General features: G+C 40.8%; 1 protein-coding gene across 1 annotated transcript in view; it reads right to left on the minus strand.

Annotated features, from left to right (window-relative positions):
- Positions 1-822: 822 nt before the first annotated feature.
- The window catches only part of ZC4H2 (zinc finger C4H2-type containing), a 73,043-nt gene continuing 59,535 nt past the window's right edge, over positions 823-14,330 (minus strand). Inside the window, exons 2-5 of the mRNA XM_081080799.1 lie at positions 6,102-6,273; positions 4,397-4,569; positions 3,389-3,551; positions 823-2,281 (exon numbers count right to left, since the gene is read on the minus strand). Coding sequence (XP_080936925.1) covers positions 2,168-2,281; positions 3,389-3,551; positions 4,397-4,569; positions 6,102-6,273 — 622 coding nt within the window. The 3' untranslated portion in view covers positions 823-2,167. The remainder of the gene's footprint in view (positions 2,282-3,388; positions 3,552-4,396; positions 4,570-6,101; positions 6,274-14,330) is intronic.

Here is a 14,330-nt window from a genome sequence, read left to right on the forward strand (position 1 = left end):
AATTGCTCCAGAAGTAGGTACTATTATTCCCCCCCCCCATTTTCCATTTGAGGACACCAAGGCACACAGAAGTTTTTGTCAGCTGTTGGGCTTCTGGGAAGCACTATGACAGTTTAATGTTCAGCATATTAATTAGAGAGCCCTTGGAATCAACACTTGTAGAAGGGAAGAGAATGAGGCAGAATTGGACTGAGGGAGCTATTGAACTGCAATGCAGTCTTACTAGAAACCTCAGTACTCACTATGAAGAGCTCTGAAGATGGAATGGCCCTTTAGAGTTATTGCCTAGCTTGTATCTCTACAAAGGACCAGGCCTTTATATTCCTGCAATAGTCATTAGATTCCTAGTCCCTGATTTCTAGTTCATAGTTATTTCAACTACTCCTATTATCATGCCATCCCAAAAGGGAGAATAAAGGATTATGGACAAAAAGTAGAAGAAAAAAATGGTCTCTGAAACCAGATAAATCTGGGTTTAAATCCTGAAACTTCTCTTACTAGTGATTTGTTAACTATGGACAAATTATTTAACCTCTTAAACTTCAGTTTACCTTTTTGAAAAATGTCAATAAGAATACTTAGCTTGAAAGGTGTTTTTCATATTAAATGCAATCATTTATATAAGGCATCTTATATAGAGACCTAGCACAGAGTAAGTACTGAATAAATGTAAATTATTATAATAGCAAAATAAATTGTTGTGCAGTGGTGTGCTAGATTTTCTCATTTGTAGGATAGGGTGAATAAGAGTGAAGAAGAGCTACCCAGAAGGGGAAAGGTCTTTACATCTTCCTGGTACTTACAGGCACTCAGTCAGCATTTACTCCAATGAACTTATGTTTATTTAAAAGGATTTGTATAGACATACACTCTTACTTTCAAAGAGCAGAGGAATCTCTTATATTTTGAACACACAGACACTGTGGAAACTTAAAACTGCAGTTGAGTAAGGAAAGAAGGAAAGAAAAATATCTCTCCTTCCCGACCAGGGACTGAGACCTGGAGATAAAACTTTTTCAGTTAGGCAACCCCCAACCCTGTCTCTTAAGTCTGAGAGTGACTTTATTAGAGATCTGGCTTTGGTGGAGTAGAGAGTTGTAGGGCTTGGGGACCCTGGTGCCTTTTCTTTAGGGAGGGGAGGCTACCTGCACAATCCACAGGAAAGAGGGTAGCCAGCAGCTGACTTGAGCTGAGGCTGCCTGATAGAGGAAGAAAGACCCAAGGGAAGGAAAGATGAATGTAGAAGTCCCACCCACTCACATGTGTAAAGTAATTGCCACTCACTTGAATCTCACTGTCACCTCTAAGATATATCATTGAGTAAGTGCCAGGGTAATGGTTTTGAACAAAAGGCAACACAGTTGTCAGCCTGGAGCCCATCTAAGCCTCTAGCAGAGCCTTAGCCCAATGACTTAGGTGGCAAGTTAGGCAGGACTTATGAAGTGGATATAGCTCCAGTTTCCTGATTTCACTGTGGGGAACTTCTACTATAGACTTGTGAAAAGTAGGACTATGGGAGAAAGGCCTGCAGATCTCAGGATCCCCAGACACATAGCCTAGTACCTGAGAACTTTTGTATATCTAGAAGACTAGGGGTGCAGTGTGATGGTGAACTCTATAATAACAGCCAGGCCTTCAAAATTAATATAAAAAAGAGGGCTTCTCCAAATTACGTCTGGGCCTTGACGATAAGATGAGGGTTGGGAAGATATATGCACCAAGCCTTTTGGAAAGTCCACCAAGAAAACTGTTGTCCCTTCAAAGCCTAAGGCAAAAGTACAGACAGGGGGCACACTTTACATGAAACAAGATATGGGACTCCCCCAGCCCTCAAATTTTAGGTCCCAGCCTTCAGATAGAAGAGACAGAGAATCACATCTGGGCCTTCTGCCCTATCCTTAGCTCCAAACAAGAGCAGGGCTTGAAATGTGAGTGTGAGAGAAGGGATTATCAGACATACTGTTATTAGCACCTGAACCACATCTCTTCCTGAAAGAGGAAGCTGAGAGCAGAAAGAAATACCAGAAAAGTGAGAGAGGGGTTGTGCTTCCATTACATTAAACAGGAGACTTGGTAGAGGTGGGGAAGGGTTGTTTCACATCAGGACATCATCTCTGGCCAAGGGGAGGGGTTATGAGCAGCAGAGCTCTATTTATTCTCCCTCTCTTCATTCATCCTGCTTCCGTTTTGGCTTCTTGGGGTTCCGGGACCGACTCTTCGCTTTGCACAGAGGGCATATAGGTGCATTCCGGTGAATTTGCTGATGACATGACAAGCAGGCCTGGTGGGGTACACAGGACAAAGAACGTTAGTGGTCAGATTCTTCTAGGCTGTGGTTCAGCCTTTTGATTCCCAGCGTTCCAAAAAACAGTTGTGATTTTTCCCAACAGGAAGGAGCAGTAATCAGTGAGTGAAACCCAAGAACAGAGATTAGTGCTGGATGTAAGGGATGTAAAGGATAAAAGGGAGTGAGGGTCAAAAACTGGTATTGAAGAAAACTGTTCAAAACTCAGAAATAAGACAAAATGAGAACTGTGTATCCATTTAGATTATACTGGAGCATGGTGTAACAGGCCCACTCAAGAATCAATTCTCTTAATCAGGTATTAGTAAACATTTTCTGTAAAGGCCAAAATAGTAAATATTTTAGACTTTTCAGGTCATATACTCTTAGGTGTGACTACTGAATACTCTCTGTTTTACATGAAAGAATCTACAGGCAATATATCAATAGGCATGCATGTAGTCCAATAAAACTTTATTTATAAAAACAAGAAACAGTTCAGACTTGGCTGTGGGCTCTAGTTTGCTAACCCCTACTCTCTGTTCAACTATTTACTATTTTTTTTACTATTTAATATTGATCAGTGTTCAAACTGTGACTTATGCTGATAAATTATAAAAGGTTTTTGTCTAATAGAGATGCAGATTATTTACGTTCTGAAGAAAATATAATCACAAATGTTACAGTTTTATTGCCCTATAGAACATAAACCAATTCTGTGTTTAACTTTGCAAATTTATTTCAGCATTCCCTTCCTTCCCTGATTATATAATTATTCCTCAAATGATCTTGGAACCAGCTTTGTAATCCTATAGGCTCTGTCATTAAAGATACATGCTTACTATATATTTGTACCAGTCATGCTTTTATCATTTTTAAAAAATTATAGTTTAGCAGAGCCTGCCAATCTCCTTGCATTCTAACTCCTCTCAGAATGTGAGGAAATAAAACAAACAGTTCCATTCCAGCATACACACCACACTCCCCTTCTTCTGTATCCCAAACAAATGCTGTTTTAGAAAGGCCCCAAATAAGTAAAGCCAATACTCCAAGGCTGCTTAAGGATAAATCACTTCTTCCACAGCCCCTACCTAGCTCACTTACCTTCATGGGTGGGGGCTGCTGCCTGAAGGTGGCTGTCTGCCGGGTGTCCTGCTTCCTAGCCACTTGAAGTTGTTGGGCAGCAGCGGCTGCAGCGGCCAGGGATTCAGGGATGGGAGGCTCCTGAGGCTCCGTCTGCCACTCTGCTTTCTGCTTCTCAAAGTAACTTTGGAGATGAGAGACATTAGCTAGATCATTCTGAAAATATGAGAAGCTCGTCCCTCTAAAAGAATTCATGCCATAGACCCAAAGAGGTTGGGCTGTGGCTCACTACAGAAAGTTCCTGCACCCTCCCCAGCAAAAAGTTCTCCCTGGGTACCAGACCCATTATCTATTGGGAAGGTTAGCTCTTGCTCCTTGCTCTGACAGACCCAGAAAATAAATAAATCCCAGGGTCAGCAAAGTCCTCAAAGGGCATTCACTTATTCTTATCTCATGTTATTTTGTAGTATTTCTATTGTGTCCTCAGGCCTTTTCTGGCATACCTCTAGGAATAAGAAACTGACCACTTCCACAGGCAACCTGCTCTACCTTAAGGAAGTATGTTTCCTTCTACTAAACTGAACTCTGTCCCTCTGTAACGTGAGCCCCTGGATCGTAAGATGAAGTTCCAGACTAGCCCCTAGAGACCATGAAAGCTCAGTCTTCTGTATTTTTCGAAGGTTTTTGAACACCCTTCTCAACCTTGACTTGGGAAATAACCTCTTAAGAGTCATAGACACACACACACACACACACACACACACACACACACCATAAACATAGCTTTGTATTGTTAAAATTGCACAAAGAATTTTAAATATCATCTAGTAATTCTAGCCTAATCATCCTTCTTTTGTTGTAACAGTCCAGCACAGCAACATGCCCAAGGTCATGCAATGAGTCAGCCACAGACAGGCCTGGGGTCAGGACTGACTTTCAGACCATGCCGTGTGTGTGTGTGTGTGTGTGTGTGTGTGTGTGCGTGTGTGTCGTTTGTATATGTTTCAGGACGGGGGGAAGGCTGCTTACTCCAAGGACAGCTTCTCCTCCTCTTCACATAGGTCAGGAAGCCTCTGCAGGCCCAGAGTCATACGCAGGGCATCCACATGTTCCTTCAGTGGCTTATACTCATCATGTAGCCGGCGAGTAGACTCTAGTAGCTTGTTTAGGTCATTCTCAGACTGTTTGATGGTATTTTCCATCTGGAACACAGAGTTAGGTAGGCACAGAGAAAATACCCCAAGATTCTCCATGACGCTGGATAGATGAGTAGATAATAGCATAGACTCCAGAGCAAGACCAATATATGGTCAAGTCCTCAATCTGCTATGTATTCAATGTGACTCTTGTCAAGCCTCAGTATCTTCATCTGTATAATGGTGATAATATTAGTGCCTACTTCATATAATCTTCATAAGGATTCAATCATTGAATTTATATAAAGCTTTCAGTACAGGGGCTAACACAGAGTAAAGGCTCAGTAAATAGTAGCTATTATTCAAATACAGCATTTTAGAACTGGAATGGCCTTTAGAGCTCATTCAGTGTACCTCATCACTATTTTACAGATCAGGGAATTGTCTCAGAGAGAAGAAACTTCCTCAGGGAAATACTTCTTAGGGGGAAAGCCAAGATAAAAATTCTTGGCTTCTGCCTCCCAGGCCAGTGGCCTTTCCCCTAAATTAATGGTTCTCAAAATGTGATTACCAAATTAGCAGCATAAGCATCAGCATCACCTGGGAACTCATTAGGAATGCAAATTTTCAAGCACCACCTCAGGCATACAAAATCAGAAACTTTAGGGTGGAGTCCAACAATCTGCTTTAGCAGGCTCTCAGGTGCCTGATGGATATTCGAGTTTGAGATCTACTCACCTAGATTCTTAGCCCCTCTGTGGCTAATATCTTGTTTATTTCATTGACTCTGTATTCTTGGGTTAGCTGGCAGCAGAACTACCAACTCCTCATGAGACCCTGGAATAATGTGATTTTTTGACAAAAAATTTTGAATACCTACTGTTTCAATTGCATTCAGAAAAATCAAGGAATAAGTATTACCACAGAAGCGAGTTTCCCAAGAATAGAAACTTCTTTAAATATAATTAATTTTTAAGGCTTCTCATTGTCATAGGCTCTAAGAGTTGGAAAGGACCTTACAGGTCAACACCTCCAGTATCTCTCCTAGTGAAGGAATCATCAATATTGCGGCCCAGACAGGTGATGATTCAGACTCTGCTTGAGTAATTCCAAATAGAAACTTACCATGATAGCACAGTTTATTCACCATGTTCCAAGAATCTCCAAAAAAGATACTCTAATGGGGCCCCACTTTGGCAGGCTGGCAGAGGAGATTTTTTTTGGCTTAATTACAGAAGTTTGGAGCCCTTTAGGCTAGACTCCAGAGTTAACTGCCTGCTCTGCTTTTCACCAAGGCTAGCTCCTAACTCCCAGACTCCAATAATAAGCACATCAGAGCTGAATTATACCTCAGATGAATTCCTTGACTGAATTCCTCTTATAGTACAGAGAGGGAAAATAAGGACCAGGAAGAAGAAGGGACTTGTCCAGTGATAGAGTGACAAAGCCAGGCTAGATCTCAGAATTCCTGGATTCTTCCACTCCACCACAGCCCAAAGCCTACTCACCCAAGTTGGCCATAGCCACATCTTAAGGAGAGGCTACAGCACTCACTATTACCTATTTCTCAAAGGGCCCAGAAGCAACCAGTCACATACCACATTGATGTCAGCATGGATCAGTCTGAGTTCCTCCACATGGGCCATCTTCTCTTGTAGCAGGAGGTCCATTTCCTGCTTATATTCCTTCAGGTGTCTCTCTTCTGATTCAAGGGCCTCAAACTCAGCCTTCAAACGGGCCTTGATCTTCTCCATCTGCAGGGTCTTATTCCTGCAATTCCCCAAAATCAGGATACAGACCAGAAGAGAGGAAAATGAGAGTTATGCTCTGAGCCAGAGCAATCTTTCTAAGTGTCCTTCTCTTCAAGCGGAGGCAACCTGAAGCCATCTCAAAAAAGTTAGGAGCCGAAACCGGTTTGGCTCAGTGGATAGAGCGTCGGCCTGTGGACTGAAAGGTCCCAGGTTCGATTCCGGTCAAGGGCATGTACCTGGGTTGCGGGCATATCCCCAGTGGGAGATGTGCAGGAGGCAGCTGATCGATATTTCTCTCTCATCGATGTTTCTAACTCTCTATCTCTCTCTCCCTTCCTCTCTGTAAAAAATCAATAAAATATATTTAAAAAAAAAAAAAGTTAGGAGATTCTCTCTTTTGAGATAAAAGCTCAGTGGGTCTCAAATGGATATAATTTTGCTACTTTATGGGGCATTTGCGAACATGGGACAGGTTTTACCTCCCACCCAAGATGCCAACCATGACTTCTCGAGAAACTCCAGAGCATCATTGTACAATAAATATTCTACAATGATTGAAATGTTCTGTATCTATACTTTTCAATACAGTAACCACTAGACACATGTAGTTATTGAGCATTTGAAATGTGGCTAGTGCAATGAAGGAACTAAATTTTGAATTTGAATTTATCAAACTTTAAATTTAAACAGCCACATGTGGTTAATGACTCTCAAATTGAGCAGCATAGGTCCACTCATCAGTTCCAGAAAAACAAGACAAAAAGAATTGTAGTTCATTTCTTTTCTTAGAAAAATAAAACCTGTTTTTGATTGTTATATTCCAATTGCATACCCTCTGACTCAGTAATCCCACACCTGAAAACTTATTCTAAGAAAATAATTCAAGGAAGCAAAAAAGTTAATACGCAGGAATGTGCTTTCTGGGCTATGGGCAAAATTGGAATTTAAAAAATATATATATTTTTATTGATCTCAGAGAGGAAGGAAGAGGGAGAAAAAGAGAGAAATATCAATGATGAAAGAGTATGATTGCTTGGCTGCCTCTTGCATGCCCCACTGGGGATTAAGCCCACAACCTGAGTATGTGCCCTTGACCAAAATTGAAGCTGGGACCCTTCAGTCCACAGGCCAGTGCTTTGTCCACTGAGCCAAACTGGCTAAGGTCAAATTGGAATATTTGACAGCCATTAAAAGAAATCATTATGAAAACTTGTGACGTGAAAAATATTGAAGATATGATACTCAATGAAAATTATGCTAAAATATATGCATATGACTAAATAAGAAAAGGAACTAACAGGGGTACAGTTTTAAGGATCTTTAACACTATTAGAAACACACCTACATGAAAGGGCTACACTGCAGCATTATTTACAATAGCCAAGATTTGGAAGCAGCCCAAGTGTCCATCAGTAGATGATTGGATAACAAATGGAATACTACTCAGCCGTAGGAAAAGGAAATCTTATCTTTTGGGACAGCATGGGTAAGAGCATTGACAAGTACCATATAATTTTACTCATATGTGGAATCTAATGAACAAAATGAACTAACAAGCAAAATAGAGAGAGACTCATAGAGAGTAAGCTGACAGCTGTCAGGGGTGGGGGTGGGTTGGTGGAATGATTGAGCAAAAAAGGAAAAAAACCTCATGGACACAGGCAATAGTGTTGTGATTGCTGGGGGAAGCAGGGAGATGGGGGAGGTGGAGGAGGAATGGGGATAAATGGTGATGGAAAGAGACTTGACGGGTGGTGAAAACACAATACAGGGTACAGATGATGTGTTGTGAAATTGTGCATTTGAAACCTGTACAATTTTGTTAACCCAGTGTCACCCCAATAAATTCAATGAAAAGGAAAAAAATAAAGTACAAGAATGAAAGAAGTTATCCTATGGAAACATTAATAAAAGGAAACCCAGGAATGGATAGATTAGTATCTAAGTAAGTTGACTTTCGAGGAAAGAAAATTACTAAGATATCTTTAAGGGGAGAGCAACAGTGGCTAGAAGCGCAGCCTAGCCACCACACAGACTGGGCTTGTAAACCACCCCATACCCGCGCAGTGAACCGAAAACCAGTGGGACCTCACAAGGGACAGCCGCTGCTGGCACCGGGACCCTGCAGTGACTTGCATACCATCCCTGCCACACACTCCAGGACCCCCGCAGTGACTCGCACACCACCCCTGCTGCAGGCTCCAGGACCACGCAGTGAATCACATGCTAGAGGGACTTCGCAGGTGACCCCTGCTGCTGACTCTGGGACCAAGCAGTGAGTCTCATGCCAGCAGAATATTGGAGGCAACCCTCACCATGGGAGCCGGGACCGCAAAGTGAGTTGCACACTAACAGGACCTTGCAAGCAACCCCACTGTGGCTCCGGGACCACACAGTGAGTCCCACGTCAGTGGGCTCTGGGACCTCACAGCTAGTTGCACACCAGAGGGACTGTGGCGCCCCCACCAACCCAGACTGTCTGCAGCTGACACTTGTGGGACCAGATCTGTGGGGAAAAGGAGTACAACTCAGAACAGACAATCGAGGTGTGAGACTCAAGGCAGACCCAGTTTCTGGGCTAAGGAGTTCCTGACCACTGTACTACCAGAGGCTTCAACCTCTCAGACCTGAATATGGTTGTCCAGGGCCAGAAAGGGACAGTGATTCACACTGACTTGCACCACAGAGGCTCCCAGAGGTCCAGGATAGACACACCAAGGGACCAGATTCAACATCAGGGCAAAATCCAGTGAGGTCCAACCTCACTGGCAACAAGTTGGAGGGGAGATCCTTGCCACAAACAGGACATCAATAATGAAGTGGAACAGGAAAACACACCCACCACATTCCCTGAAAGCTAAATGACACCTACCCAGGCAAAAGCCCTGCCAGAAACAGACTTTTGAGTGATTAAGATTGACAAGCTGCAGACAGGCAAAGGCAGGCAGAGGCAAAGTGTGGGGAGCCAGGGTAAATATGCTGAACCAGCCCTGGGCCCCATGTGGCTAACAAGTCTACTTTAGAGAGCAGATTGAGCCCTCCTGCTTGTGGCCAAGGCCTGTGGAGACAGACACAAGTGGTGGATCGCTGGATCTGTGGATCGCCTGAAGCAGCAAGCAGCACATCCACAACAGCTTCCACAATGTGGTTGGGAGTGAGCCACATAGTTAGACAACCTATGAGGCGACTCCATCCATAAACGGGACAATAACATTAAAGACTTAACTACATCAGGACAACCCAAATAACTCAAATAGGGGGTTTTCTTAGAACACCCAGGTCAAGAGATCTGAGAGACTGTACCACTGGGTCCCACAAAACACAGACTATATAGGGTCACCCTCAGAAAAGTTGGGTAGCATAATAGGTTGATCTAAGATATAGAAACAAATACAAAGGGACAACAAAAATGGGGAGGCAATGAGGAAAGGAATTTGTCCCATTAAGAATTCAGTGTAATGGTTATAAGGATGCTCAAGCATCTGACTGAGAATTAAAAGCAACTCAATGAGAATTATAAAAAGCTGGATAAGAAATATACCAACATGAATAGGAATCAAGAGGAAATGAAGAATGACAGCTGCAATAAAGAACACACTGGAAGGTTCCAACAGTAGACTAGAAGAAGCTGAGGATGAATCACCCAGATAGAAGACGAGGTAGTAAAAAACACCCATTCAGAGCAGCAATTTGGAAAAAACCAAGTAAACAGAAGGAGGAGAGTTTAAGGGAGCTTGAAGATAACGTGAAACCAAGCAACATCCTCATAATAGGGGTGATAAACAAGAGGAAGCTGAGCAAGGGAAAGAAAACCTGTTTGAAGAAATAATGACAGAAAACTTCCCTGACTTGGAGAAGAAAAAAGTCACACAAATCCAGGAAGCACAGAGAGTCCCAAACAAGATAAATCTCAAAAAGACCCACACCAAGATACATCATAATTAAAATGGCAAACGTTAAAGACAAAGAAAGAATCTTAAAGGCAGAGAGAGAGAGAAAGAGAGAGAGAGAGAGAGATACCTACAAGGGATCTCTCATTAGACTACCAGCTGATTTCACAACAGAAACACATCAGGCCAGAAGGGAGTGGCAGGAAGTACACAAAGTAATGAAAAACAAGAGGCTGAATCTCAGACTACTCTATGCAGCAAAGTTATCATTCAAAATTGAAGGTGAAATCAGAAGCTTCACAAACTAAAAAAGGCTAAAGGAGTTTATTACCACAAAAACAGAATTGAAGAAATACGAAAGGGGCTGTTGTAAGAAGAAAAAATAGAAAGAGGGGTAGAAACATGGGCATAAAGAAAAAAATGGCAACAAACAAGTACCTAACAATAAAAGTCTTAAAGGTAAGTGGTTAAATGCTCCAATCAAAAGACATAGGGTAGCTGAGTGGATAAGAAAACATGACCCATACATATGGTGTCTACAAGAGACTCACCTTGGAACAAAGGACTCACACAGACTGAAAGTGAAGGGATGGAAAATTTTTTTTCAGGAAAATGGAAATAATAAAAAGCTGGGGTAGCAATACTTATATCTGACAAAATAGAACTCAAGATGAAGGCCATAAGAAGAGATAAGGAAGGCCACTTCATAATACTAAAGGGATCAATACAACAAGAGGCTATAACTCTGGTAAATATATATGCACCCAATACAGGAGCATCTATGTATAAAAAATACTTCTGAAGGATATCAAGAGAAAGATCAAAAGCAATAGAATCAGATTTGGGGACTTTAATACCCCACTGACACCACTGGATAAATATTCTAAAAAACAACAACAAGAAAACAGCCACCCTAAAGGACATTATAGAACAGATGGAACAAACTGGCATCTTCAGGACATTCCACCCCAAAGCTAGAGAATATACATTCTTCCCAAATGTACATGGGACATTTTCAAAGATAGCCCTCATGTTAAGACATAGAATAAGTCTCTGCAAGTTCAAGAAGACTGAAATCATATAAAACATCTTCTCAGATCACAATGGAATAAAATTAGAAATCAACTACAATAAAAACAATCATAAGCAATCAACTATATGGAGGCTAAATAGCATGCTATTAAACAATGAATGGGTTACCAAAGAGATCAGAGAAGAAATAAAAAGTACCCTGGAAAGAAATGAAAATAAAAGCACAACAACCCCAAATCTATGGGACACAGTGTAAGCAATGCTGAGAGGGAAGTTCATAACAATACAGGCTTATCTCAAAAAAGTAGAAACACTTGTAATAAGTTATCTAACCCTACAACTTAAAGAATTAGAAAGAGAGCAACAAGAAAAACCCAGAGTAAATAGAAGGAAGGAATTAATAACGCTCAGAGCAGAAATAAATGACATAGAGACCAAAAAAACAATACAAAAGATCAATAAAACCAATAGCTGGTTCTTTGAAAGGATAAACAAAATTGATGAATCTCTTGTCAGACTCACTAAGAAATGGAGAGGACCCAAATAAACAAAATCAGAAAGGAAAGAGGTGAAGTAACAAATGACGCCACAGACATACAAGGGAGCATAAAAATATACTATGAATAACTCTACTCCAATAAACTGAACAACCTTGACAAAATGGACATATTCCTAAAAAAAAAAAATACAACTTTCCAAAACTCAATCAGCAAGAATCAGAAAACCTGAATAGACTGAAAACTACTGATGAAATCGAAGCAGTAATAAAAAAAAATCTCTCAGCAAACAAAAGTTTGGGTCTGGATGGCTTCACACGAGAGTTTTACCAAACATTAAAAGAAGAACTAACAGTTATCCTTCCCAAATTATTCGAAAAAATGCAGAAAGAACATTACCCTAATTATCCCCAAACCAGATAAAGACATGACAAATAAAATGAATTAGAGGCCAGGAGACCATGCCATCTTTAAGGGGAGAGTGGCTGTTATCGGAAACCTATACATCACGGGAATATACAACAACAACACGCAGGGAACAGCTGCAAACCCAGCAACACTGGATCTCAAGCAGCGCGAATATGCAGACTCGGAGGAGCTCTACACCCTCTCATGGAAAGGTCAGATTTTGCCTAGGAAAAAGAGAAAGAGAACTATATAACCAGACACCCAGAGAAGAGAAATCATGGGGAGACAAAGAAACAGCTCGCATATGAAAGAAAAGGAGGCATCACCAGAAAAGGAAGTAAACAAAATGGAGGCAAGCAATATGTCAGAGAAAGAATTCAGAGAAATGATCATAAGGTCACTGAAAAGAATGGAAGACAAATTCAACATTATGTGTAAGAACCAAGAGGAAATGAAGAAGAACCAAGTAGAAATGAAAAATGGCATCACTGCTATATAAAACTCAATAGAAAGCATCAACAGTAGACTAGAAGAAGAGAGTACCGCATCAGTGACCTAGATGACAAGGTAGAAAAAAATACCCAAACTGAGCAGGATCTAGAAAAAAACACTTAAAAAAAAGGAGGCGAGCCTAAGGAAATTTTGGGACAACACGAAATGAAACAACATCCACATAATAGAGGGGCCAGAAGGAGAGGAAACTGAGCAAGGAATAGAAAACCTGTTTGAAGAAATAATGACAGAAAACTTTCCTGATATAGGGAAGAAAAAACTCACACAAATGCAAGAAGCTCACAGAGTCCCAAACAAAATGAACCACAAAAACCAATGCCAAGGCACACTATAATTAAATTGGCAAACACCAACAACAAAGTAAGAATATTAAAAGTGGCCAGAGAGAGACAGAGAGTTACCTACAAGGGATCCACCATCAGACTGGCGACTGATTTCTCAACAGAAACACATCAGGCAAGAAGGGAATAGAATGGAATATACAAAGTCATGCAAAGGAAGGGTCTGAATCCAAGAATACTGTACCCAGCAAGGCTATCAATCAAAATTGAGGGGGAAATCAGGAGCTTCACAGACAAAAAAGGACTAAGGGAGTTTATTATCACCAAACCAGCAATGCAAGAAATGCTAAAGGGTCTGCTGTAAAAAGAAGAAATAGGAAGTGAAGAAGGAACACAGGTGTAAAGAAAAAAAATGGTGACAAAGAGGTACTATCAATAAAAACTTTAAATGTAAATGGATTAAATGCCCTTATCAAAAGACAGGATAGCTGAGTGGATAAGAAAACATGATCCATATATCTGCTGTCTACAGGAAACCCACCTCAGAAAAAAGGACTCACACAGACTTATGGTGAAGGGATCGGAAAGGGTTTTTCAGGTGAATGAAAATGAAAAAAAAGCTGGGGTAGCAATACTTATATCGGACAAATTAGATCTCAAAGTGAAGGACATAAGAGATAAGGAAGGCCACTTCAAAATAATAAAGGGAGCAATCCAACAAGAAGAAATGACTCTGGTAAACACATACGCACTCAATACAGGAGCACCCAAATACGTAAAAAAAAAACTTCTGCAGGATATCAAGGGAGGGGTTGACAGCATAGTAGAGGACTTTAATACCCCACTATCACCATTGGAAAAATTCTCTAAACAAAAAATCAGCAAAGAAACATCAATCCTAAATGACTCACTAGACCAGATAGAAATAATTGACATTTTCAGAACATTTCACCCCAAAGCCACACAATATACATTCTTCTCAAGTACACATGGATCATTTTCAAAGATAGACCATATATTGGGACACAGGAAAAGTCTCTTCAAATTCAAGAAGATAGAAATCATATCAAGCATATTCTCAGATCACAATGGCATAAAACTAGAAATAAACTGCAATAAAAACAGTAAAAAAATCAAACAAAATAGCATGCTATTAAACAATGACTGGGTTACACAAAGGAACACTATGCTGCTATAAAAAAGAAAGAATGCTTACCATTTGCTGCAGCATGGTTGGAACTGGACAGCATTATGCTAAGTGAAATAAACCAGTCAGTGAAAGAAAAATACCACATGATCTCACTCATTTATGGATAATAAAGACCATTACAAACTGATGAACAAAAAAGTAGATACAGAGGCAGAGAAGCATCAAACAAACTGTCAAATTACAGCAGGAAGGGAGAGAGAGAGATCAAAACATCAATGATGAGAGATAATCATTCATTGGCTCCC

The sequence above is a fragment of the Myotis nattereri genome, assembly GCF_964212035.1.
Source record: "Myotis nattereri genome assembly, chromosome: X".
Lineage (NCBI taxonomy): Eukaryota > Metazoa > Chordata > Mammalia > Chiroptera > Vespertilionidae > Myotis > Myotis nattereri.